The following is a 26,110-nucleotide window of genomic DNA, read 5'->3' as shown; positions in this document are numbered from 1 at the left end:
CGACTGTCGATTGGCAAGGTGAAACTGACCCCAGATTTGAATCAAACTTGTTCTCATTCATGTATCAATATGTACAATAGAATCGAATCAGCTTCCTCACAATTTGCCGTGTCTTCAGCCAACCATTTCCTTGGCCATAACCTCCCAACCTCTGTCTTGAACCTCACCTACACAGCAGTGGGATACCCCTTACAATCCGGCGTCACAGTATCATACACATACTCGGTTCCCGCACATCCACCAGGACATTTACCATCACAAGCATAGCTCGTCGTGACAGTAGCCGCAGTAAGAGGACATCCACATTCAGACTTGATAGTAGAACGAGCCATACACATGGGCATGACACAAGTCGAGCACCGTCCAAGAACAGAAGTGACAGTTGGACATGCGGGCTTCTTGGTAATGGTAGGGTGAGGGTTTCCGTAGGTGGATGCGTAGATGTAAGAAGTAGACGCGCAGCCGTCGGGACAGGTATTCTCGGCGCAGGGGTAGGATGTGGTGACGGTGGCGACCTTGGGTGGGCAGGAGCGTGGGTTGGAGATTGTGGAGAGGGCGAGGCACTCTTTGAGAACGCAGGTTGAGCAAATCTCGGCTGTGGTGGTGACGGTTGGGCAGGGCGTGGTGGTGGTGCACTTTTTCCCAGCCAGGGAGAGGGGGGTTCTATGAGTGTTAGAATTGGCATTGGTATGTAGATGGATAGATGTCTTACAGGAAGAGCAAAGTCGCGAGGATAGGTAGAGACCACATGGTGTAGTAGAGTGGTCTTGATCAAGGTATAGATGAATGTCAAGCAAGTAGAATAGTGACTGCAAGTATATGCAATGCAAAGCTATACAGTTCCACAGCTACAGCAGAAACCTCCACGAGGGTATCAAGCACATATTATATACCCAACCACCCTCGTCTCCCGTACAACAGGATCGACACCTCAGCTGTCATTTGCATAGCCCGACATCCGGGCTCTCCCCGCAAATTGAAGGGATCGCCACGTTTTTCTGTGGCTGCAGCGGCTCATACGTACCGTCCTGAGAATGATACGAGGTGTCGATCAATCTGCCGAGCATGGACAGGGCGTTGTCATTTGAGTGAGGTAGTAAGCCGTGTATGTGAAACGGGAACGTAGATTGGTTAGGGGCTGAATGATGACCCGGTGACGCCCAGAGGGATTTGCGCAACGGGAAATACGAGCACCATGATGCAAGCCCAGTGTGATATAAGATGCAGCAGAAATGTTCCTCCAGCGACGATCCGATGGGAGAAGTTCTTAATTTGGCATACTCTTGTGCTCCGTCAGACGGTGTGTGAGCTTAGTCCCTTGGCTGATGCATTTTGGGGCAAAAAACGATTTCTCCAGCTGAACTCTCTTACTGCCGTTGGAATGTCTTGGTCTTTGCTACAGTAATGACGTTTTTGTTTTGGTGTCTCGTCCAATCATGGGTTTGCTGGTAAAGCGGCCTTTAAGATGACCGGCTGATCGGAGTAACCAGATGCGACCTGGCTGGCCTCACAGATGTAAACAATGCACAAAATATCTCAAAGCTCCGTGATTCCTCAACATATTTCTGAGTGGCTTATTATTTTGATGAGATTCACGGCCAGCGAGTAGACCCGTTGTTGCATGTCTGGAATCAATGCGAGCAATGTCCTCCGAGAGGGATGTCATCAACAACACAGCATCAATGCACTTACACGGCTCTATACCTGTCAATGGCTTCATGATGCTATTCCTGAGTGACCATTTTCACCAAGCCAGGCTCCATCACAGATTGTAGAAGCTCTAGCATAAGACGCACAACCTCTATTATTGCACATCTCGGTCGACATATATAGTCTATTTCCTTCTATGCCTTTTACTTCTCTACTTTTGCTCAGCCTTCTCCTTCTTCCACTGATCAACAACCTCCTGCACAACCTTGTCCAAATCCTCATCCTCAAGACCAAGCTCCTCCATAGCAAACGCCTCGCCCCTCTTTGTCCAGTCCGCATCCAGGGTGCCCAGCACAAACACAATCTCCTCCATCGCGTGCTTGCTAAAGTTGACAGACAACTTGTTCACCTCGCGCTCAAGGAACGCCTTGGAGTCGACAAACTCGCGTGTCCAGGTTGCGCCCGTGGCCTTTTCTAGGGATGCGAGCACTTCGAGCTGGGTCTTGCGGAAACTTTGGACGTAGAGGAGGCGGTTCTTTGTCGTGTCGGGACGCTTGAGGACTGCGACGAGGGCCTCGCCCACACGGCGGAGGGTGGCCGCTGAAGCTGGAACGTCACCCTTGTCAAGAATGACGGCCTCGTTGGTGTCGAGGTTAAAGTGCAGCAGTCCATCCCGGATGCCAAAGTCGAAGAAGTGACCACACACGAGCGACGTCCACGAGAAACCTGGGTTCTCCGCCGCAAGCTCGACACACTTCTCCCTCACGAGATCCTTATCACGGTAAAGCTTCAACAGCTTCTTGGCCTCCTCGCTCTGCGCATCACAGCTCCCAAAGTCGGCGGGGATGAACCGCTTAACACCAGCCTTGGCTGAAGCCTCCGCGAGCCGAAGGTGCTGCGAGACGTCCTTGAGAGGGAAAGAAGCGATCACGACGTCTTGGCCCTTGAGGGCGGGCACGAGGCCCTCGACTGACATATCATCGGGGATGGTGACGGAGGTGGTGGACGAGGCATAGGCGGGTGTAGAAGTAGAGGATGCGCGCTTGGCGACGGAGATGTCGAACGACTTGGAGGCGACGAGACCTTCGAGGAGGACGGTACCGAGGTTACCGTTTGCACCGACGAGGAGGACCTTGTTGAGAGACATTTTCGAAGCTCACACGAGTATAGAGAGTGTGAAGAGTAGAGAGAAGGTATACAGAAGCAAGATGAGGAAAGTTGAGCTCGTATTGATGCCATGCGACATCGGCGGGGTAACTCCAACACATCATGGTTGATGCGGGGCATGAGCTGCCTCATGCAGGACATTTGATCAAAATCCCTCCAATGCCATTAGATGCTCGCTCCTAGATGCTCGCCATAGACTTTGTCGAACCATCGGGACTCTCCTCCGACTGGACAAAATCGGGAGGCCATTCCGACATGTGGATCGATACCGTCGCCATCGACTTCCAGAAATACAAAAACAGGAAACCCACTCCGAGAGTGATTAGAGTTTCTTTATCTGCCGTAGCATATATACTCGGCCCTCCCCCTTCGGCTCAATCCGTCCTTTTCGGCTCCGGAACCTTGACAATAGCGAGTTCCGGCTCCGGGGTTTTGCGCTCTTTATCTCCGGCCGCGAGATCCACTCGGCCTCCGGTCTTGAGCGAGGGCCGGGCTACTCTACCACGACGAGCAATGTATGAGCCAATTGGAAACGTCAGAGATATTCCCATACTATTTCAGATCAATACTATGGCTACATGCCTCGCCCTGCTTGCTCTTAAGTCCGTCATCTCGCGACTTGGCTCGCTTGTGCACTGTTCCTGTTTCGTCCAGGTAGGTAAGGTAGCCTGTGTAAGTCGACTGTTTACACGTGAAGTCATGATGAATCAATGTCTCAACCCCAACTATTTAAGAGAATATCCTCCCTGAGCTACACTCCTCAACAATCTGCATCACTCCAAATACACTGATCCAAATCACAATGGCAGACAAGGAACTCGTCCTCATCACCGGCGCCAATACTGGCATCGGCCTCGAGACGGTCAGGGCCCTCTTCCGCTCTCCCAAGACTTACCACGTCCTCCTGGGCAGCCGCAGTCCCTCCAACGCCGACAAGGCCATTGCGCAGCTCAAGGAGGAGTTCCCAAATGTCAAGAGCACTGTGGAGCCTGTTCAGATCGACATTGCTGATGACGAGTCTATTCGCAAGCTCTTTGAGCACGTCAAATCTAAATATGGCAAGCTTGACGTTCTCGTGAACAACGCCGGTAGGTAGCGTGATCTTAATAGCTACAAGCACATCGCTTACAGCAGTCATAGGAGCTTCTTTTGATAAAACTTTAGACCAGGATGCCGCTGATCCGGCCAACCTGCGCAGCCTCTACAACAAGACCTACGATGTCAACGTCTCCAGCACGCAAGTCATCACTGCCACCTTCATCCCCCTCCTCCTAGCCGGATCGTCGCCCCGCCTCATCTTCCTCACCTCGGGACTGTCAACGCTCGAGGGCTGTCACAAGTCCCTCCTAACCAATCTCGCGCGCGATATCCCCAGTGGATGGCCAAAGATGGATGTACGCACAGTCACCGCTTACCGTTCCAGTAAAGTTGCGCTCAACATGGTCATGCTGTCATGGTACCATCTCCTCAAGGAGGACGGAGTCAAGGTCTGGTGTATCAGCCCTGGATTTTTGGCAACGGGTCTGGGAGGCAATCCAGAAATGTTGAAGAAGGCTGGGGCTGGAGATCCCTCTATCGGAGGAGAGCTGGTCAAGAAGGTGATTGAGGGTGAGAAGGACGGTGATGTTGGAAAAGTTGTTGGGCAGCCAGGTGTCCAACCGTGGTAAGAGGTCATATTTCGTGCTAAATTGGTTGGGTCTCTCTTCACCAGTGATAGCTCTGAATGACGCTCTGGTGATTGCTAGAGGATTGCAACGTGGATAGAAAGCTTAATGCCGCCATTCAAACAGCTCATCATCTGCCCGTTAAAGCCACAGTGATGATGAATCCGTCTTAATCTCTAAGCGGCCATATACGAAAATAGCAGCCGAGGATCAACAGAGTTTTTCGGACAACTCATCAAGACTGCGCGGCCGGAGCTTCAGATGATCCCCGAAGCACCAACGGAACTTTGGTAGGCGTATTTCTTTCTCTTCTTGGCGGTTCATGCGCACACAAAAAGTGATACGTCATGGTGGTGGTTCGCGACAGCAGCCTCTTATCCAGCCTTACGGTAATCGCCGTTGGTGGAGCGACCTGGGAACCCTTGGACAGCATCGGCACGCGAGTCGACCCCGAACCCTTGTTGCAGAAATGAATAACAAACAGGGTCGGATTGACTTTGGGGGATCAGCTCAGAATAGCAATGACGGGGGAATGCCTGAGTAAGAGAGGATGATGGATGGATGGAGCGTAAAGATGACCCTAGGACAGTGCGCACAGCTCACAAACTGTATTTCAGCCACTTTCACGGCATCACCTTGAAAGGGATCCCCTGTTTTATGGTGGCTAATACAGTGCGGACACCGCCACAGGGCAACCGGGGGCCCGCGGGTCCCTAACCTACCCACGACCCGGGGACCATGCGGGCTCCGTTGAAGCAGCAGAGTCCCGGCGAGTCTAGAAGTGACTCCCCCTGCTGCGCCAAGTGACGTCGGCAGTGCGCGTCCCGAGGCGTCCCCACAACCCACCTATCCCCAGCCTCAAGCAAAGTCTCAAAGGACGGTCAGAGTTGTAAGTTTTGGCCTGTGAAACCGTGTTGAGGTGACAACACAATCATGCTTTGCCAAGCTCAGGCCCCCAAGACAAACAAACCTCATCGGAACATGCTCAGGCTCCAGAAATCGTTCAGCCCAGCCTCATCATCGTTTGAGAAATGGACCCTGCCAAGCAAAAATGGGCGTCCAAGCACAGCCCCCGCCAGCTGACGTTGGGTTTTCGCCCTCTGAAAGAACATAGCCTTTAAAGACAGCAAAAAAAATAATATCAAATCAAAACAGTCCTTCTTGGTGCTTATTATTAGCTGTCCTCTAATGCAGGGCTGATCCTCATTATTCACCTCCTGTTCTCGCCTCGCAGATCTCCTTTGTTCATCTTCTGCCACGTCGTCGGACGTTTTACTAGCTGCCGTTTCGCAGCCCAAACCCAAAGCCAAGACGTAATTAATACCTCGACTTGACCGTTACTCTTTTGTTCATCTGTCGGTCAGAACCTTCTTTCATCAACCCCCGACAAATAAACAAAAGAGGTTGGAGGCGGTTGGGTCTTTATCAGATCTCGACTCCCCGTTCTCTCACAGGCTGCCTCTCTCCTAACAAATACTCCACCTCCACCACCTTCCTCCCCCACGCAGATCCGACAACACCCTCCAACTCCAAGAATGGAAGCTCGTTCACTTTCTGCTCTCAACAATCTCGCGAGCAATCCGCCGCAATATCCCATTAACCCTGCGCAAGAGAGGCAGGATCCTCTTACTCTCTACATCTCCAGAGTTCCCGGCACTCGAGGTAAGATTTTGGCTCTCACCTTCAACTTCCCCGTCATCGGAGCTGACACGAACCGTCTCCTGTACTAGATGTGATTCTTTCGCCCTTTAAGCCGCAGCTTAAGAACGTTACCGGCGAAGACGTCGCCAACTGCCTTTACTACGTCCATCACGAAGCCCCCTCGACAGAACTGGTGAATCCACCACCTTTGCGAGATGACGGCCACCGATCTTCGAGCGACGACAGCTCCTCGATGCGAAATATTCCCAGGAAACCTCTACCAGGGTCAGCAAGACCCCTGACACCTCCCACCCGCGACCATCTCCCAGTTCCTGCTTTCGGCAGCGAATATCAAGATCCTGGCCGGCCTCGCGGGCTCTCGGTCAATTCAAGCTTGGATGCTGTTCAGACAAAGCCCGTGTGGCCAGGCAACAAGCATTCGCTGGATGAACCCAGGCCTGATCTACCACCTCGACCGACCCTCGTGCCTACAATTCAGGCTCCCACTTCGCCGCTTGGTCGGAAACCAATCGGTCCCCGACCAATGTCCAGCCCTGCGACCAACCCCGAAAATGATAAACCTCTTCCGCCTCCTCCTGGGCCATACCAGGCAGCCAACTTTGACCATATGACGAGGGCGAGCCAGGCCCCAGGAAGAGCAACCAACAGTCGCTCGCCATCGCCGAGAATAAGCTACGAAGGAAAGCCTTTTACACTGGCTCTGATCCGTCGTGATCCGAGCACAGGAAACCAGTGGAACGTCGCGCACGTCTCCTCGATTCAACCCGATGGTCCACAACCAGATCAGGATGATTCAAACCCGCTCTTCGGATCCGTCCCACCCGTCGCGCAATCGCAGAGTAACGGAAACGCTCCCATCAACGTCCAAATCGAGACACTAGGTTACGGAAAGTTCCGCGGCATGCCCGCGAGGCGAAGCTTCGACGCCGGCCCCGGTGCGGATGCTAACCAACCGAAGGACGGAGGGGTCGTTCTCCAGAGAACAGTCGCTATGGGGTACACAAAGAGCTGGGCATCCAATTGGCGAGAAAAGCTCAACCAGGAGGGACGAGGCCATGGCCGATCGGGAAGTGTTGGGTCGATGGATTCTGTTGGTGAAGCTCAGTCTCCTACCGAGCCGCAAATTTCCATGCAGCCTGGCCCAGGTCTGAGGCCTCGGGGGCACATCTTTACGAGCCCCTGGAATGGCAGATGCGAGTTCCGCACTGCTCCTTCTGGACGCAGTCTCAAGTGTTACCACATCTTGCACGATGATCAGCAATCATTCAACCCTCTCGCAAACCAGGGTATTGGTCCGCCTCAAGCCAGCAGCATGCTGGTGAGCGAGCTGCGCTTCAACCTGCCAACGGCTGAGCTCTTCAAGTCCCCTGAAGGCCGTGAAGAGGTGAAGAACCAGATTCAGGGGCACTTCAACAAGCTCCTCAAACGAGATGGCCGAAGCGATGTTTCCTATGACGACGACGGCATGGTTTCGCCATTCGATCTCAACCTGGGTAAAGAGAAGGCTGGTGGTGGTAACCGCGGGAAGAGGGCCAAGCTCGGAAAGCTCATTATTCATCCTGATGGGTTGAAGATGCTGGATCTGGTTGTGGCGGCCAACATGGGTCTATGGTGGCAAGCATGGGAGAGGAGCTTTTAAGCTGGCATATGGAGCACATTGCTGATTTTACGGGATTTGCATGGAGTTTGGGATTTTTTGGTGGAATTATTAGCATCTGCTGTACTTGATACCTTAGAGCTGCATAGCCGCGAGGACGAGACGACGTGACGAGGCATTGGATGGAGGATATGATGAATGACCACTCAACTTTACGGCCAGTTTGCAAAGATACCAATCAGAAGCAAGGAATTAATTGAGATTTACCAAGTAATTATTAATTGAACATGTTTCGGACTGTCAATGGTGACGATGATCTTGAGTAATGGTTGTCTTGCTGACGACGGTCACGTGCTAGGTCACGAGCACAGCAACCGCCAATCATCTGCCTAGCATTGTAATCTCCAAATCCCGCTGAGCAACTTTCCCGAGCCGAACACATCCATCACGTCAATCCCTCGCCTTCCGCCCTCAAGCCGAACCCGACCCAATTGACCTCGCCGTCAATTGCCCTCCGCCGAGTTTCACCCGTCGTTCGACCTCCCCGAGTTAATCGAAGATGGCCCCGGCCCTGCAGGCCTCGACGGCCATGCTCGCGCGCCGCCAGCTCACCTCCAGCTCCCTTGTGGCCGCGAGACTCTTTGTTGCCCAGCAGCGAGGATACGCGACGCCCCAGGGACCTCCCCCCGCCAACTTCCGAACGAGCAGACAGGTGCAGTGGACGTGGGATAAGGAGAGCACCCTGGACCGCATGGGCAAGTTTTTCCTCATGACGGAGATGGCGAGGGGCATGTATGTGCTGCTCGAGCAGTTCTTCCGACCACCGTACGTTTACTCCATTGGAATCGAGAAATAATATTTTGGGGGCGCTGGGATGCTGATGAGAATAGCTACACCATCTACTACCCCTTCGAGAAGGTATGCCAGAGAGCTTCACGTATCCGCCCGGACCGAAACATGAGCTGACCCGCCGCAGGGCCCCATCTCCCCCCGATTCCGAGGCGAGCACGCCCTCCGACGATACCCCTCTGGTGAGGAGCGATGCATTGCCTGCAAGCTCTGCGAGGCTGTACGAATATCTGTCAACGATGCGGTTTCGATATGCTGACCCCGGATAGATCTGCCCCGCCCAGGCCATCACCATCGAGGCCGAGGAGCGAGCCGACGGATCCCGCCGAACGACCAAGTACGATATCGACATGACCAAGTGCATCTACTGCGGTTTCTGCCAGGAGTCTTGCCCCGTCGACGCCATCGTTGAGAGCCCCAACGCCGAGTACGCTACCGAGACCCGAGAAGAGCTGCTGTACAACAAGGGTGCGTTGTCCCAATTGCGTTTCGCCGACGAGTTTTTGTGTATCTGAGGGCCCAATTGAGCTTCTTGGACTGTTATTTCTCTTTTTCCGAGCTCCTAGAGTCATCTTCATGATCCAATGCCAGCTCGGACATACGGTTTCGAATCCTTCGGCTAACACTTCAAACAGAGAAGCTCCTTTCCAACGGAGACAAGTGGGAGCCCGAGCTCGCAGCCGCCATCCGCGCCGACGCGCCATACCGATAAACCCAAAAATCCAAATATCTACGAAAAGGGAGATGGAGATACTATCAATTGCATTATTTGCCCCATTGTTTTTGCTGCTGCCTCGAGCTGTTTAGCTGTTTAACGTTGTAGGAACATGTTTTTTTGATGCGACGGGGCAAGAAACAATGTCTGAAAGAGTGGCGAGGCCCTTTCAGACGGTGGTGGAGGAGACGTGTTGTATATAATCTAGATCTCCAGAAAACGCCCCTTTGTCACTCATCGGATATGGCAGTCTATTTGGTGATGTGAGGTGAGAGGGAGGTCTAACTTGATTAAGCAGGTGACAGCAGAGTCAAGGCGCAGGACGTGATAAGAGTCACATAGGAAGTGATAGGAGAGTCAAGATGTAGGTCTCTTGATCTAGGTGGAATCTTGGCTGACTACCTCTTCAGCTCGATTACGACTATTTACTTCGAATTCATCAACGCCATGGAATGCTTCTAACACTGCTCAAATCATCATCATCATCGCTCAGCACTTCTTACTCTCGGGCTTGCTATCAGCCGCCTGAAGCGCAACCTCCATCAGTCCCGAGGCAACCTGCCTCATCCACGAGTGATACTGGGTCTTGCCGGGGTAAAATGGACAAGCCGCGGATCCGCTCTCCTCACCAAACTCGATGGTGTAAGCCTGCAGCTTTCCGACGCCGCACTTGGCCGCGTAGTATCGGCCCTGGGCGTAGTCGGTGCTGGCTCCGGCAGTTGGGTACAGGCCGACAGACTCCATGACGGCGTACAGGGTGGCGCCGGCCTTCTCCATGGCCACCTTCATGCGGTTCGCCAGCGACTTTTGGACAGTGAGGTCCTGGCTCTTAATGTACTCCTTGTATCCAGTCTTGACGGGCTCATCGCCCACGACACCACGGCGACCGTCGTACTTGGGGTTGAGAAAGTTCTCCTTGGGATCCTTGGTCTGGGCGTTGTCATCACCCCAGGCATAGAGGATATCACCACCGAAAGAGTGCAGGTCGATGAACCAGGTCAGATCCTTGTACTTGTCCATAGCCCAGACGACACTCTTAGTCTCGGGCTCCGAAGTCGGCGACGTGCCGTGGAACACCTCGCTGGAGGGGTCATCCGAAGAAACACCCGAAAGATCAGCGTCGGGGCTAAAGGCCTTCTTGTAGTCCCAGATGAAATCATAGTTGCGGTTGATGTCGATGCCGATCTTGTCAGGTCTGCCCTTGGAGCTCTTGGGGTTACGGTTCTTGCGCCAGCATTCATTGGTGGCCTGGTCATACTTGACGCCGTCCGGGTTGACGAGCGGGAGAATGACGATGCCGGCGTCGAGGGCCTTGCGGACCTGGGCAGCGGAAAAGGTCGTCTTGCCGTACTTGAGGCCCTTGTTGGCCTTGCGGGCGTGCAGCAGGTCCGACAGGAAGTAGACGACGTTGTCAGGTCCGCCGCGCTCACGGGCGTGCACGCCGCTGATGATGAGCAGCTTGGGCTTCTTTCCAACCTGGGCGCCCAGGAACTGGAAACCCTCATACGACTTGTACGGAGGACGGATCAGCTCAACATCCTTGAAGGTGTTTGCGAGGCCTTGCAGGGCAGACGAGACTTCGGTGGGCGTGAGGATGGACTTGAGGTCGCGGTCAGAGGTAGAAAGGCCCTTGGGGACAATGGCGCCCTTATTGAAGCGGTCGCCCTTTCCGATGGGAAAGTCTGGCTCCGGACGGGATTGTCTAGCGTGCAGGGCAAAGTGGTTGGCCTCACGCGAATCCCTAGGGACGAGGTCCGAAGGGAGGAGGCAGGCGGAGGCCGAGAGGGCAAAGGTGAGGAGGTGAAGCTTCATGATGACGAAAGGGTTACACGAGGGATGAGAGAGGAAGCATGAGAAGGAAGAGTGTGAAAGAGGGTGGGTGTTGATGGCTTTTTATCCTGTCTTGTAAGCTCGTGTCTCGCTCGCCCCATGCAGGATGAGCTGTGCAGGCATAGGAATGATGCTCGTCCACAAGCCTCCTTCCTATCCTAGCCAATGTTTCCTCCCTCGATCACTTTTTCTTTCCCCTGACCTGGAACCCGTTATCCCGCATACCTTACAGTGAATAAACTTCTCGGGGGTTTGCGTGGGTGCTAGTCAAAAGGTCAAAGAAGCGGGTCGGAGGAACCGTCTAGATCTGGGAGGTGGAATAAGTCTATCTTTGATCGACTTCGGGGAACTTTTGGTTGGGGACAAATGATTGGAGGGGGGGAGAGGGGAGATCATGCGACGGTTGGACGACCAGGTCGGGATTTGTTTATGCGGAAGGAGAGAGGCGGGAACGTTTGCTGGACTTGGCAGGTAGGATCTGCATCATGTTGATAAGTTTTAAGTTGCAGGAGAGGGTGACTTTGATGATTGCTAGGTACAGCTGCAGAGCTATTTCCGGTGGTTGGCGTCGTGGCTTTAGGGTAGCTTGATGGTGAACAAGGGAGTGATAATTCACCGACGGAGGTTCTCGTCAAGTATGTTGTTTCAATGGATAATAGAATGGTCAAGATCCGTTAAAAGAAGGAGGAAGATATATTTGCACATGGTTCATTCGTCCAAGTATTGTATTATCCGATCTGATTGTTTACTATACGTCTCGATTGAGCCTAACAACCAAAGTCTGCCTCAGCTGGTATGCACCTCCTCGGCCATGCCGTTGAGACACGGAAAACTTAATACTCTCAACCCCAGAAAAACAACATACAGTATGAAGTCTCATAGGCAATTCACAGACCAACGTTAAGCAGGTCTAGTTTCCTCGGAACCTCCTCCGGAGCCGTGGCAGCTGTGTAGGTGGGACCAATGAGGATAGGGTAGATTTTGCTGACTCGGTAAAAGAGCGAGGTGAAGTGTGTTTGAATAACAATTGAGCCTTCAAAACGAGGTGAATAAATCCCAAAAAATTCATTCTTATGCAAAACATACAGACTCATATAGACTCGCGCTTACAAAATCAATCCATCCCTCGTCATCAAGTTACAGCATCCAACATCATCCCCATCTTCCCATCTCAATTATCCTCGGCACCCTTCAACCAATCAAATCATCCATTTCCCGCTGACGTATCTATCTCCGGCCAACCACCACCGAAGGCCGAAACTCTCAAGGCATTTGAATCACGTGACCCTTCCCAATCCCAGCTAGCTCCGACTCTCTCCAGAAACAACGAGAAATTTATCATCACCACCTCCAAACCCGGCCTCATCAACCTCTCCAACCGCTCACCCTCCTCCTCACCAATTGAACAAGACCACTTGTTTAAATAACATCGCAACCATGTTCCGTACCGCCGTTCTCCGATCCGTCGCCCGCGTCGCCGCCCGACCCGCCGCCGTGACAAGATTCGCCGTCGCTGCCCCCCGCGCCGCTACCGCCGTCGTCGTCCCCAAGATCCAGAGCTTCCAGGGTGTGCGGTTTTACAGCGCCGGCGGTGCGCTTAACAAGGAGGAGGTCGAGGGTCGCATCATGAGCTTGCTGCAGGGCTTTGACAAGGTGAGTTCTTGACTCTTCGGGTCTGCCGGGTGGATGAGGGCATTGGGGAGGGGTTGGCTTCGGCATGATGTGGGTTGATGGATGCTGAGGCATTGATCTTGCTGAAGCGAGCATCTTGTCAAACCTGACATCAATTCCACTGTCAACCGTCAAATTCCGACTCTTCAATGCCTATATCCAAACTTATCAGTCACACATGCTAACAAACTCCACCTCAGGTCAACGATGTCTCCAACGTACGTCTCGAACAGCTTGCACACACTCTTCAAACCTAACACACCAGCAGATCAAGCCCTCCGCTCACTTCGCCAACGACCTCGGCCTCGACTCTCTCGACACCGTCGAAGTCGTCATGGCCATCGAGGAGGAGTTCAGCATCGAGATCCCCGACAAGGATGCCGACTCTATCCACTCTGGTACGCTCCCTCTACTCTCCCTAAAACTTGGCCCTAACACCCCTCTAGTCAGCCAGGCTGTCGAGTACATCCTCCACCAGCCCGACGCCAACTAAGCGCCCTTGTCCTTCACCAACCCCCTCCCCCTTGTACAATTAAACTCCATGACACACAAACCCCCTCCAATCCTTCACCGTAAGGATTACTCTCAGACACGAACCTCAGAGGCGCCGAAAATTTGGGGAGGGGAGAGGATAAAAAATCCAAATCTTAATCTCGGCGCACGATGAGAATGGTTGTCAAATTTTTTATAAGACGGCTGCGGACAAATGGGGACGGGCCCGGAGAGAGAGAGAGACATTCGTACGAATATAAAAAAGAATTGGCGGGAGAAGAGTGGTCACCGCTTGATTCCCCGAGTGTCCTTGTTAAACCCATTTCTCTCGAGATGTGATGATGCTTTGCAGGAGACATTCCGTGAAGTGGATTGGCATGGGTACCTGTCTTCCAAGGGATGTACGATCGGGGACATGTTTGAATCTCTACTACTGTGGCTTTTATCTTGACCTAGTGTATAGAAACACCCTACTGATATACATGGCGTCACTGTGCGTGATCGGGTGTTGCCCAAGTTGGCGTTGCGTGTGTGAGTGAGCACTGAGGGGAAGTACAAGGTGAACATGACCAAGAAAACGCAAGAACTCGCGGGCTTTCACAAGAGATCCCTTAGGCCGAGTCAGCAACGACAGTTCTCGGACTTCTAACATTTTAGGCCGCTGCAATCCATCTTGAGCCTCGACTTCACTACATATATATGGACTCAAAATCACTTCATCAAGACTCAATGAGCTCTAACTCAGTAGCCAACCTGGCCCAGCAAGTATCGCTTGTTCAGTTATCCATCCTCTGTAGGTAGATTTTCTTGCATGATTCCTCCCTGACAACTTTCAACGGGGTCTCAGACCTCCCCTTGTTCATGTTTTTGTAATCCCAAAACCCATACCAAAACACCGTGCCCAGACACATTGAGATTGACCAAGATGGACAACAAGCACCGTGAATATCACATGGCCTCCCCATACAGGAAACTCATGACATCCAAGCGAATACTCGTCTCCTTGACAAACAAGCCGACAATCCAACTCTTAACCTGCAATTCTGCCTGGGCATATAGACAAACAAACTCAGATAACCCTCCGCCCCAAAAGATTTGATGGTGATTATCAAACAGAATAGATGTGAAAAATGTAAAAAACTCCTAGCCGTGTATCCTATATCCTTTTTGAGTCCTGGCCTTAGATTGCTATGCATCCGCCTTGTTTTCTCTTTCCCAAGTTCCAATGCTGCAATTCAAATGTCGTCCGGCAGGCCAGAGAGGCTAGACTTGCTTGCTCGTGTCCAACGAAATGCAATGGGCGTTATTGATGGTGGTGTTGTGCTGTCCACCTAGATCATGGCTCATCAACTCTTCGCCTTTCAACTCGCTTCTATCAATCGCCAACTCCAACGCTGGGCCCATTAGATCGGGTCAACTGACCCGAGTCGGAGGAACATGTTTCACTTCCATCATCGTCCACTGACTGGGACCGAGTCTCGGGTTGTCTTGGTTCCATTGGCCGACGACTTGCCGGCAACGACACCTGCATAGCTGCCCCAGACACCCATGCCTAGGCCTGCCGAGGCGCGCTTGGAAGCCTTGGAGGTAGAGGCCTCACTATCGTCCTCCATGCCATCCATCTGGAACATCTCGTCGTCCTCGTTGATGCGCGTGGTGAATCGTCCGTTCATGGACGAGCTGATGCTACCGCTCGAGACATGGCGTTCCATACCTCGCTCCTTGCCAATGGGGCTAATGGGGCTGATGGCGTTGCCGGTTCGGGCAGTTGAGGGATGGAGAAGAGGACTGGCATTGCCAGTAGCGTCATCTAAACGACTGCGCTGGAGTTGTTGAGACAGCATCGACATGGCCTCGCTGCCCGATCGCAGCGAAGAAGGACGGTTGAAGCCGTTGGTGCCACCCATCTCTTGGGCGAGCACTGAGTTACGCAGAGGGCTTCCTACATGACCAAACGCCGACGCTCCTCGGAGAGATCGAGAGGTTTCCTCCTCTTCCTTCTGTCGTTGGAACATGGGCCCCCATCGGCTGGGGCTGGTTCCGATGGGGCTGCCGTACTTGCTCAGTCCGTCAACCTCGCTATCGGCTCGCATTGAGCCTCTTCGGGCCTTTTCGACAGGGGTCAAGAGATCCTGCAGATTTTCCGGCACGTAGTTTTCAGGAAGATTATCATCGTCATCGCCGAAAGCGAACCCAGCCTCCCAGTCTCGATCAACAGACGTCTTAGGCATGCTGGAGCTAAGCATCCTGGGCTTGGCGAAGCGAGACGAGTGCATGGCTCGCTTGCCAAAATACTCTTCGCCATTGGCGTGAGAATTGGGTGGGCTTCTATCCAACGGCGCAAGGAGGTGTTCAGAGGAGCCAAAAGCGGAGGTGTGAAGCAGCTTCAGGGTTTCAGAAGTGCGAGAGTCCTTGGCGTTGCTAAGCGATGGCGTAGGAGATTCGATACCGAATTGGGACGGGACGGAGGAGGGCCAGGGAGCTGCGGGAAATCGGGCAGCATTGGAGATGCCGTTTGAATCGAAAGAGGCGGGAAGAGGAGCGTCCAGGACGGATAGACCTTTGTTGACGGGGGATAGCCCAAATCCAAAGCGCACAGCATCTTCGTCTCGGGGCGAGCCGTAGTTGGATCCAGTATAGGACATGTCGATAGTAGGAAGGCCATTCTCGACGCTGGGCTGACGGCCTAAGGAGGGCTGTTCCTGCTCATCGTAAGGGTAGGCTGGGGTATACGAGGGCGCGTCGGCGTGGTAGAGAGAAGTGGTAAGAGCGCTAGTCGAGGACTGATTGTTGCTCGCGGATGTGGGGTTGGAACGTCCTGCGAGAGCGGGAGCTGCGCCTATCGTGACGCCATTCTTGCCGTAGTTGATGCGTCTGCCATCGGGGAGGACGTGGATGTTGGCACACTTGGGTCCAAACTTGCAGTTTCCCTGCGCGACAAGACAATGGTTAGTGTTGCTCTCAAAAGCGTGATAAACGATGCGACTGGTTCGACGCGAAAATGTGGTTGACGGGCGGGCGGGAATTGGCGACCATGATATGGCGCACGCACCTTTGCAAAGTATTTGCAGACGTTCTCGGCAGCGGTGCTCAGATCGTGGCTGAAGGGACAGGCATTGCCAGCCTGACAGGCGCCTTGACGGAAGAACTTGCAAGGTACGTGGGACGTGTCTATCACGAAGCTTGTGTCAGTCGAGGCGACATTGGACGATCGCGGGGGGTCGTGTGCAACATACTCGGAGGGCTTCGGGGCCCATCGAAGCGGGGAGCGGGTGCCATGGAATTGGACTGCGAGCCGTTGGCGACGTTGAGGCTACCGCTCCGAGCGTGGCGGTATTCGGGCATGATAGAGGAGAGGAGCGAAGAGATTCGCAGGGGGGGAGACGGGCGAACCAGAGTGGTGGAGGAGGAGGGAAGCGGGAGGGAAAAAGGAAGCAAAAGAGTCCAGTTAGAGACCAGAAGAGGAGAGGCTGAAGGTTGCGTGAAGCCCAGCGGCGGAGCGGGCGGCAAAGGAGGGCCGTAGTGGGTGGAAGCGGGCGAGGGCGGCCGAGGTGGGCGTGGGTTGATGGACGATGGGGTTGATGGTGGGGGCGGGCGCTGGTCGTTCTTGGGCCTGAGGACGACGGATGTGGAGGGTGGCCAAGTGTGACTTGGTTCACACGCGGTTGTAGTATGCAAGCGCCTTGTACCTCGGGGCCAAACGCCGGACTCCGTGGTGGTGCAACCCGGGGGGGGACGACAAATGAACCCACGGGCGAACGAGCTAGTATGGGTCGAGGGGCTTTTCGGACCAGCGCGATGGAACAGCGGGAATAACGATAAAGATAATGAGGAGGAGATGTTGGGAGAGATATTTTTGGTGTTGAGGAGAAGAGAAAAAGAGGCGTGGCCTTGGAAGGTGCTTTCCTGCACGGAAACGATGGAAGGCACCTGACGAACTGGAACCGACAAACCTGGTAGGTGGGCAGGTACGAAAGAAGAAATCAGGTACCCCGGACCTTCCAAAAAAGACAGTGCTATGACAGAGATGATCTTTTGGTTGGTCGCTGATCGCAGCAGCTGAAAAAGTATTGCTTCTCAGCCAGCCTTTTGCAACCAGAAACGATCACCACTGACAATACGTGACAAATGTGATGGCAGGTCTCTTCAGTGGGGATGAGAGAGGGCTTCCAGGGCGTGTCAGTGGATTCGATACCCGCCAGAGCTCAGAACGGGCACTCTCCACCGCCGCTTGTAAGCCTCCACTGCAAGTCAACAGACAGATTTGGACTCGAGGTATCCGCAAACGTCCAGGCGGCTTATATGAGAAACAACTCTTGCTCAACGTGGGAAGAAGAGGACCGGGAGCGAGTGATCAATAAGCAGATCCAAGTGCGGATCCGTCGGGATGCTACTCCAGGTATAATAAGCAGGATGAGGTGAGAGCACGATGTTGCAGTTGAGCCTCGAGAGGGTGGTAGTCAAGTCTGGCACGCGACCGAACCTGATCGTCATCGGTAGTAGGCGTTAAAAAGATAAGAAGGAGTCGAGGAGCGAACGACTAAAAGACCATCACACATACAAGGTGAAAATGGAAACGTCTGATATGAGTGGGCAAAGGGGCCTTTTATTCCACCCTGGCTTAAGAGCCGCTAGGCGGAGTCAGACACGACTATCGCAGGCAGAGGACTCCCGTCAACTCTAGAATAGTGAGCGTGACTGCTCGGGCTAGGAGAAACCTCTCCCGTGTGTCTGTTGGTCCACGATGGTTGGATGGTTGGGTGTAGAGGCGAAGTGGTGGGTTGACGATGGTGATGGTGGTGTTGAAAATCGTCTACTTGCCCACCGTGGGGAGCATAGGTAGGCATCCGGCCGGGAGTTTTGAAACCTCACAGCCCCTCTTGTTTCTCAGTCTCCTCTCCTCTCGTTCTTGGCAGTTGGGCGGATAGATACGAAGAGCAGGGTCCAGGAGTCTAGAGGGCCCTGGTTCGCGGGCGTTCTGCCTATTCACGCCTCGAACTGCGGACGAGAAACCCCCAAATATGCAGAACGGATCTGGATTTACAGGTACAGCCTCTGTACGATCTGTATATTGTACATTAAACGGGCAAGCCATGAAATAAACTTCTAGGTTATTTCTCTGGGCTTCTCCTGACTGGTCTCCCGTCCGCTGTGGCTTCGTCCCAAAGCAGCCGTCAGACTGACAAGCCATGGAGGAATCAGGCCATATCGAGGTCACACACGCAGTCAAGGAGAGCTGATGCATTTGATAGAATGCACTCTGCCGTCCCTGGGGGTTGCATCGCGTTTTCTTGGACGACACTCGTGGATCTCATCTCAGCCGGTCCGGGGGGTCTGCCGTCAAGGCTCGCCCACTTACATCTGGGAGGCCAAAACTTCAGCCCATGCCACCATTCCAGACCCCAGGGGGACGTCCCGCATAACCCAGGTTGCCGGTGAAGCTCTAACTTGCTCGGGACCGGATGGCGTCGAGGTCCGCGGCTAGATCCAGGCTCGCCCGCCCAACCGCAGCTCTGGAATCTGGGTGGCGGGGATGCCGTCCACCTACCGTCAAACCACATGCCGATGTTGTTGTGCATTCTTTTGGCGTTTTGGAGGGCATGTACTATTCCCCGTTGGGCAAATGTCAAGAAGCTGAGGGAAAGGTATTCCTGGTCAGGGTCGTCGAGATCTTCGCCACCTGCGCCAGGCCCGGCTGGTCATCCACTTACAAGAAGACGGATATCCAGGATCCGAGCGTGTCAATCTTGGACAGCCTCCCGTATTTCGCCAGAATGACGATTGCAGATCCTCCCTAATCATCTGCCGTGTCGTCTCAACTCGATCTAATCAGTCGGTGGTAAAATGCCGTGGCCTCCATAATCAGATATCCATGCATCATGACCAGTCCATCTAGAATCATATGGCCTTGGAGGCATGCCGGCTCGACTCAGCTTGTCAGACCCTAAGGAGCGGACCCCTGTCTGTCTTACATGCGTCTCTCTCCAAGCCCACCAACCGTTCACTGCAGCCTCGACAATCAAGGCAAGTTTGCGTCTATCCCTAACTCGGCCGGACCAGACCCCCGTCTGCCCATGTGCGCCTCTGGTTGCATCCACAGAAGGTCGTACAAGACCCTCTCCCAATAGCCCGTCAGTTGTCCGTCGCTGCTCAGCCCAGACTAGACAGGGCCGGCTCGATTCGGACTGCGACGCGTTGCGCTTGCGCAGCTTGCCGTGGCGATGCACCACTCTCTCGTGTCGTTGTTTGTAACATGTCTTTGATCAAGATCATGCTTGCTTTTGCTGCGGTTGAATCCCTTCTTGGTGATGGTATCGCTTAAAAGAGGTCGCTTGTGTTACTGTGGCCTCATAACGCTCCAGATCCGTAGAACCCGGCTTTAGAAATATCTCCGCGCTGAAACGAGAGACCCTGGCTTCTCCATTCCGTGATATGCACCCGTCTCCCATCCCCATGTTTTCAGTTGTTGGTGTTACCTCAGCTCACTATTGTACGTCGACTGACGACATTCTGCATGCATCCTGGCACCAACCCCTGTCCCCTCAGGTCGCGCGGCCCTTGACAGAGTCGCATGAGCGTGGGACACAGAGCATTCCACTCATGTACACAAGACAAAGAATGTGCAAGTTTGTGAGAGCGATTGAGTTGCTCGGATTGCATCCCGTCCCATCTGCATGTAGGTATTTGTTGCAGTGAGAGGTGCATACCGGGCCCGAAGTGCATGGATGAGCCTGGGGTCGCTGTGCGACGCTCTAGTGGAACTCAATCACTGACAGCCAGTCAATCAGTGCCTCCTTCCAGCGCCCTTAGTGGCTGCTGGTCCCCTAAAGACGCCCAGGGCCAGTGCGCCTACAGGGGGCTTCCACAACCCCTCACAGAGCGGGGGTCCGAGCGCCCAAGTGGGCCCTTAGGTCCAGAAATAGCCCCGCGGCGGGCGTGGGCAGGCAACTTCAACTCCAACAACCGCATCGCCATCCAATATCCATGCCCTGCCTAGGACGACGAGTAGGACTCTGCCCGTCTGCTCACGATACAAAACGCGTGGGCACATGCACACCCACTAAATCGGGATACCCGTTTCAGCCATTCTCTGGGTAGAAACGCGTGTGGGCATGATGTGTCTTCTGTCAGCGTCCGGGCGAAGCCGGATCTTAGCACCGTCGTCCTTCATCACCATCTTTACCACATGACTTCTCCCACCGTCGTCTGTCCTTGTCGTCATATCTTGGGGTCCTGCATCCACACCTCCCATGCTCTCACACCAACACGCCTGATCCTGATTATCGTCTCCGCTAAAGCCTCCCTCGGGCTCGTTTCGTTCCATCCCGAGCCTTGCTCATCTCCACTCTCCGCGAAGGGATCCCGCGATGCCGCTGTCTCCGCCGTCTCCTACCCGGTCGGCGATGTTGCTCTGCAGGTATCAGCGTGCGGCCAGGCTCTGTGAGCTAGGGTTGATATCGATCTCTACCCAACACCCTCCTCGGTTCCATCCGCTATTTGTCTAGACCAATCGTGGTCAGCTTCTGTCTCGCGGGTTCCATCCTGCATCAGACAACCCTGCCTGCTCAGCCCTTGACCTGCGAAGCCTCAGCTAATATGCCCCCAAGGTGTTGTCGTTTGCAGGCGTTCGCAGCTTTTTGTGAACCAAGACAGCCTTTCTAGGGCTGTTGAGTTTTGACCTTGCAGACTGAATGGGAATCTGGCCAGTCATCTTGACTAGCATCCATCCTTGGACCAGTTTCTCGATCTTACAAGCCAAGGCACGAGAACCCCCTCGCCAAGCAGCACAACACTCAAGATGGTCGCAATGAACAGTCAAAGGACCAACGGTGCGTCTCGCTTCTCCAACTCTCTGGCCCCATAACGCCACGGGCCGGCCTTGGGCAAGCCATCAGCCATCAGCCTTGGTTGTCTCAGGCGGGTGATCACCAACACCACCACCACCAATCCCAACTTCATCGACGCCTCCATCCTTCATTCGTCGCTCCCGCAACTGCAGCACACCCTTCTTTCAACGACTCTTGGGCCTCGTTGGGCCTCCCTGCCCCCTGATTATTATTCTCGTGTTGCTCACTGCCGCGGACATGACATTCCACGGGGAATCTTTGATGGTTCCAACATTGAGGCTTGCCGGTATGCATTACTTCCGCAGCCTTGGAACGAGCTATTGGTTGCCGCACCGTACAGGTGAGCATCGGTCTGCCGAGTGGCTTGGCTGCCGTCCCCAGATTTCACAGCCTTTTACCATGTGGCGGTCTTGTCGAACGTGCGACCCGCCCCTCTCCACCAAGCTGGGTTTCCCATGCGATGTCTTTGATCCTTCTTCCACTTCTCTCCAGCTTGAGTCACCGCCAACCACGGTGATAACCAAACCTGGGCAGCTTGGCAGGCTTTCATGATCCGGATTAAGCGCTCGGCAAGTATTGCGCTAAGCAGCGCGACACCCACTCTCACGAACCACCCGCCCTCGTGCACGCCTCGATCGCCCTGAACACCACTCAATCGACATGGCTCAAGACTAGCCACCACACCATCACGCCTGGCGAGATCGACTTATTCCTTGACCCCGACTACAGAGTAGCATCTCTGAGCAATCTCATGATCCCTGCCCCACATCATCCGACCGGAAACCCGGCGGAGTCATCAGTCTTGTACCACACCATCCATCGCTACGGCTTCGATATCCTTGCCCCGTTGACATGTCTCCGCGACAGGGCCAAGCTGGCGGTGGGTTTGTCTCAGCAAGGAGACAACATCCGGCGAGAAAACTCCGGTGAGTGATGACATATTGAACCCTTGGCGAAGCAGGGTTCTCGGGGTCCAGCACCGCACCGCTTCCTGCAGAGACCCTTGCGACGATCTCTCAACGGCCGCCATGTCTTGCTCCCTGAAGACGACCCTTGTTCATCCTTTCGGCCGTGTCATCTCGCTGCCGGCATCGAGTGCTAGGGGCCGACGCTGCCGAGATCGTTGCGACCCATGCTCTTGACGTCCATCTGAGCTTTGGCGTCTGCGAAAGCATCATGCGAGGATCCTTTGAAGAGCGACATCAGAATATCACGGCGACTATGACATAGCTCTTATGGCATCAAGACGTCTTGGTTACGATTACGAGCCTAGGCGTTCTGGAGTGTCTCACGGGGTCCTCCAAGTCCATGACAAGACCAGTCAAGCACGCCTCCCTTGTTGATCAGCTCCCTCACGGAGCCTCGTCTAGTTATAAGCTCTCGACAAAGGATTACAGAGCCCCAAACTCACGCCTCATGGCGAGTACACCCAATAGTACGCCGGATCTGGCTGGTGGATTACGGCGCAGGTGACACCTTAGTGGGTGTGTGTCTTGGGCCAGGTTTCAGGCTCGCGAGGCAAGCTGTAGCCTTGACGGGCGTAACGGCCTCGTATCACGGTGTGGGAGAGTTGGCGAATGGGGACGAGGGACGGGCCGGCAAGGTGAGTTGAACGAGAGTCCGACAGAGGCGGGACGCGTGACGAGCCGCGTCTCGAGCCGCGTCTTTAAGTGGGGGATGCCTTTGTCGGAGGGGACTCTACTATGCTACTGTCCAGACCCTGGTGAGTGACATTTGAGTATGTTGCATTCACATTGAAGAAGGTTGCCAGTCGCGTCTTTGGCAGCTGGGGACTGGCATTCCCGGGCCAGTAACACATGGGTGTAAGTGAAGATGACGACATGTGGCGTACTGAATATTCTAGGCTGGGATTCGAAACACAATGGCGGTCTGGTGCCTTTCCGCATTCTCAAGATGAGCCTCGTGGTGACGCCCGCGTCTGTGGGAGGGGCGAAAGCGAAACACGGTTTACAAGCCATGAAAGAGCAAAGCCATCATGATTACGAGTGCGGTTCTACTACCCCGGCGAGATGCCAGTGGAGTCTCGCAGTGGGAGGGTTGTGGCAGAGTCGATGGTCGACATTCGACGCAACCGCTCTCACACCTCAGGTCACAAGAGAAGATCGAAAAGAGGGGATTCCGCGGCAGGAAATGATTCCAGTCTTGCCTCTGCTTGGAGTCTTGGCTCGGAAAAGGCGGGATGTTAAGCACGCAGAGGACAGGACGTGGCCAGTGGTACTCGTCGACTTCACGGGCAACCATAACTTTCCGGTTTCTTTGTTTATGGGTGGCGACCAAGACCCGGGTTCGCCATGCTTGTGATATGATTGTTGTTGTTGAGGGTGTCCTGGAGGGCGAGACGAGTCAGGTCGTTGACGTTGTCGTGGGGTTCCGTGTAAGAGGGTCGGTGAGGGGTCGCTGTTATCTGTATGCGCGATGCTCGAGTCGTGAACATTCCTGTCAAGTGATGGGTTCGTTCTTGGAAAGATCTGTAGGCTCATGATCCTATGCTGCCGATTCTGAAAGGAGTCGTTGTTAGCAGGAGACTGTCGAACATGCTGGATGTTTGTGGATGGTTCGTTCGGCTGTGGTGTGACTTGGGAGATGAGGATATCAGCCAAGATTAGAGAGTGAAAAGATTCACATTGCTTTCCGTATAAACTTGGACGTGCCGCGATGAAGCTTTCTGGGGAGCCCTGTCGTTATACTCGTCGCCTCAACCCGCATCATTACATTGCCCGCGGGCTCCATCTCGACGACTTCCGGATCAGGAAATGCAAGAAATGAGTCATTCTGGCTCATCCTGAATCAGAGTGTTTTGTTACCCCTGTTGACCCCATACAGTGCTTAACTTTGGTATGCACTGGGAAGATTCGAGAGGAGGGTATCACAGTCTATCAGAATGAATCATTATTGCTCAGAACATGTCGACATGAGCGTTGCATTCGGATACAAATATGCGAGTTTTGGTGATGAGGGGTTCGGTGGGAAGGAAGAAGGAAAGATGATGCCATAGAAGAAGTGGTGGAATGGGAGTTTATAAGTGTAGACTGAGCGACAGATGGCGATGGCTTCAGGAGACAGAATCAAGAGATTCGTGATACAAGCAACTTGGGTAAATGTAAGTGATTGATCTCTTTATATGTGTTCATACCCGTGTCCATGAAGAGAGAAACAGAACCCGACATCAACCCATGAGTCGCATGAGCCGAAAACAGGAAGAGAACGACATCGTCCGAAGACACAACAGCAAGGCACTTTCATTCATCACAATTGGTCAAAGTTTTACTTGCAAAGAAATATTTCATGTTTGAACTACATAAGGAAAAATGGTCCGTTTGCTAATCCGCAATTGTATGCCCTCCAGTAACCTCAACGCCGGAGCCGACAGATTAAACCACCAATAGTACTAAATTCGCTGTGACTTTTTTTGTTCTTCAAAGGGAGGTTTTTCGAAACCATTTCCCCGAGATTCGACTGACGTAGACTTTGTTTTTCCAGAACTGGTTTGTTTACTTCTTGCTCAACATCTCCCGTAGGGCATCCACCTCGGCCTCACGGCGTACCAGTTGTAGACGCATGTCATCCCTCTCGCTTGTCATAGCGGCTAGGGCTGCCTCGAGCTCTGAGATGCGGTCGAGACGCTTTTGACGGTATTTGCGAGCCGCGAGGGTGTTGCGCTGACGCTTGAGGGCCACGGCAGCGGATTCGTCCTCAGGTGAGGACTTGCGCTTGTGGGAGGATGAAGAGCCGGAAGATGAGGAGGCGGCTGGGGAGGGGTGGAGAGAAAAGGTGGACGTTCCTGGGATAGAGGGGGATTTGTTGTTGCTTGTTGTCGTTGGGGGAGCGAGGGGTGGTGATGATGTTGGTTGTTGTTGCAGAGTGTTGGTGATGTTGATAAGAGGCGGCTCTTGCGAGAGGAAATCCTCTCCAATGCCAAGATCCTGTCCAACACCAGTAGTGTTCATATCGGGCAAGACAGCACCGTCAAGAACACCAACAGAGGCATCCAAGTTCCAATCCAAGCTCTGGTAGATGGCGTCGGTGTCCAAGTTTGCAAAGTCGTAGTTGTCGTATTGTTCGGGGAGCAAGTCCAGAAGTCCTCCGCTGGGCTCGAAGCAGAAGTCGCTGGTACTATGGCAATCCGTCGGCGTCCCATTGCTGAGGCTGCCAGAATGGCATGGTCTCGCGGACGCAGCAGGCTGACGATGCGCTTGCTGCTGCCATTGGTTCAAGTTAAGGGGGCGGCGGCCTCCCCTACGTTTGCAGAGAGGCCGGTTAGGGCTTGAGGAGGAAAAGGGGGGGAAGGACGACGACTTGTGATCGGTCCGGATAAGGTTGTGGAGGAGAGAGGAGAGGAGGAGAGGAGGGATAAAGTTGACGGTTTTATAGGGAGATGGGGATAGATTGCACAGTGTGGTGATACGTTACAGTGCGGCACAGTGAGACGCTAAGAGTGAAGGTATGCATGGCGTGAGCATTTACGGGGTCTCCGGGTCGATCAGCGATGCCCGCCACCTGGGTCAAGGAAAAAACAAGACATGAGGATAGACAAATTAGCTTATCCTCCTCTAAATATAGTTACAAAAATACAATAAAATGGATAAAAATCTTCTAGATTTTATACTATTTTATGATTTTTTTATAAATTAATTTATTATACTTGTAAGGAGTTAGGTAATCCTCTTTATCCTCCCGCGTGCCCGCTAATCTCTGCGGCGCGGCTATTACACGGGCGATGCAGAGGGTGAGTCAGGGCGCTGGGTGTAGCTATTCTCAGCCATGATCGACGTTTTGCGACAAGAGGCGCAGCAGGAATTGAGTCGACGCTACGGTAGGTGCGACGTTGAGTTGATGAGTCTGGCGGTGGCTTTGCAACTCAATTCGCTTGGTTACGGGACACAGATTACCAATGCCAGATATTGCGTGTTGGTTGGAGTTGTTGTCAATGGAGGACTGAGCATGT

At 53.6% G+C, this 26,110-nt stretch overlaps 9 protein-coding genes across 9 annotated transcripts; 4 read left to right on the top strand and 5 right to left on the bottom strand.

Annotated features, from left to right (window-relative positions):
• Nucleotides 1-167: 167 nt before the first annotated feature.
• NCS57_00526500 (uncharacterized protein) lies at nucleotides 168-750 on the bottom strand (the record flags this gene model as incomplete). The annotated part of the gene is made up of 2 exons (XM_053055196.1): nucleotides 168-663; nucleotides 713-750. The coding sequence occupies 2 exons, from the start codon at nucleotides 748-750 to the stop codon at nucleotides 168-170; spliced, it is 534 nt and encodes a 177-aa protein (XP_052914151.1).
• A 1,111-nt stretch (nucleotides 751-1,861) lies between these two features.
• On the bottom strand, nucleotides 1,862-2,797 carry NCS57_00526400 (NmrA domain-containing protein; the record flags this gene model as incomplete). Its single annotated transcript, XM_053055195.1, has 1 exon — nucleotides 1,862-2,797. One exon carries the CDS (start codon nucleotides 2,795-2,797, stop codon nucleotides 1,862-1,864), a length of 936 nt encoding a protein of 311 aa, XP_052914150.1.
• An 822-nt stretch (nucleotides 2,798-3,619) lies between these two features.
• On the top strand, nucleotides 3,620-4,484 carry NCS57_00526300 (uncharacterized protein; the record flags this gene model as incomplete). Its single annotated transcript, XM_053055194.1, has 2 exons — nucleotides 3,620-3,905; nucleotides 3,958-4,484. The coding sequence occupies 2 exons, from the start codon at nucleotides 3,620-3,622 to the stop codon at nucleotides 4,482-4,484; spliced, it is 813 nt and encodes a 270-aa protein (XP_052914149.1).
• Nucleotides 4,485-6,016: 1,532 nt separating this feature from the next.
• Nucleotides 6,017-7,782, top strand: NCS57_00526200 (uncharacterized protein; the record flags this gene model as incomplete). The annotated part of the gene is made up of 2 exons (XM_053055193.1): nucleotides 6,017-6,143; nucleotides 6,212-7,782. The coding sequence occupies 2 exons, from the start codon at nucleotides 6,017-6,019 to the stop codon at nucleotides 7,780-7,782; spliced, it is 1,698 nt and encodes a 565-aa protein (XP_052914148.1).
• A 517-nt stretch (nucleotides 7,783-8,299) lies between these two features.
• Nucleotides 8,300-9,301, top strand: NCS57_00526100 (NADH-ubiquinone oxidoreductase 23 kDa subunit, mitochondrial; the record flags this gene model as incomplete). Its single annotated transcript, XM_053055192.1, has 5 exons — nucleotides 8,300-8,565; nucleotides 8,631-8,658; nucleotides 8,717-8,809; nucleotides 8,859-9,057; nucleotides 9,225-9,301. The coding sequence occupies 5 exons, from the start codon at nucleotides 8,300-8,302 to the stop codon at nucleotides 9,299-9,301; spliced, it is 663 nt and encodes a 220-aa protein (XP_052914147.1).
• A 492-nt stretch (nucleotides 9,302-9,793) lies between these two features.
• Nucleotides 9,794-11,116, bottom strand: NCS57_00526000 (Peptidase-M14 domain-containing protein; the record flags this gene model as incomplete). Its single annotated transcript, XM_053055191.1, has 1 exon — nucleotides 9,794-11,116. The coding sequence occupies one exon, from the start codon at nucleotides 11,114-11,116 to the stop codon at nucleotides 9,794-9,796; it is 1,323 nt and encodes a 440-aa protein (XP_052914146.1).
• A 1,359-nt stretch (nucleotides 11,117-12,475) lies between these two features.
• Nucleotides 12,476-13,298, top strand: NCS57_00525900 (Acyl carrier protein; the record flags this gene model as incomplete). Its single annotated transcript, XM_053055190.1, has 4 exons — nucleotides 12,476-12,787; nucleotides 13,006-13,023; nucleotides 13,074-13,203; nucleotides 13,252-13,298. The coding sequence occupies exons 1-4, from the start codon at nucleotides 12,572-12,574 to the stop codon at nucleotides 13,296-13,298; spliced, it is 411 nt and encodes a 136-aa protein (XP_052914145.1). The 5' UTR covers nucleotides 12,476-12,571.
• A 1,450-nt stretch (nucleotides 13,299-14,748) lies between these two features.
• Nucleotides 14,749-16,684, bottom strand: NCS57_00525800 (uncharacterized protein; the record flags this gene model as incomplete). The annotated part of the gene is made up of 3 exons (XM_053055189.1): nucleotides 16,534-16,684; nucleotides 16,350-16,468; nucleotides 14,749-16,227 (listed from the first exon to the last, which is right to left on the bottom strand). The coding sequence occupies exons 1-3, from the start codon at nucleotides 16,640-16,642 to the stop codon at nucleotides 14,749-14,751; spliced, it is 1,707 nt and encodes a 568-aa protein (XP_052914144.1). The 5' UTR covers nucleotides 16,643-16,684.
• A 7,972-nt stretch (nucleotides 16,685-24,656) lies between these two features.
• NCS57_00525700 (BZIP domain-containing protein) lies at nucleotides 24,657-25,371 on the bottom strand (the record flags this gene model as incomplete). The annotated part of the gene is made up of 2 exons (XM_053055188.1): nucleotides 24,657-25,305; nucleotides 25,352-25,371. The coding sequence occupies 2 exons, from the start codon at nucleotides 25,369-25,371 to the stop codon at nucleotides 24,657-24,659; spliced, it is 669 nt and encodes a 222-aa protein (XP_052914143.1).
• Nucleotides 25,372-26,110: the final 739 nt, after the last annotated feature.

This window comes from Fusarium keratoplasticum, chromosome 4 (genome assembly GCF_025433545.1).
Source record: "Fusarium keratoplasticum isolate Fu6.1 chromosome 4, whole genome shotgun sequence".
Lineage (NCBI taxonomy): Eukaryota > Fungi > Ascomycota > Sordariomycetes > Hypocreales > Nectriaceae > Fusarium > Fusarium keratoplasticum.
This window is presented reverse-complemented; position numbering and strand designations above follow the sequence as displayed.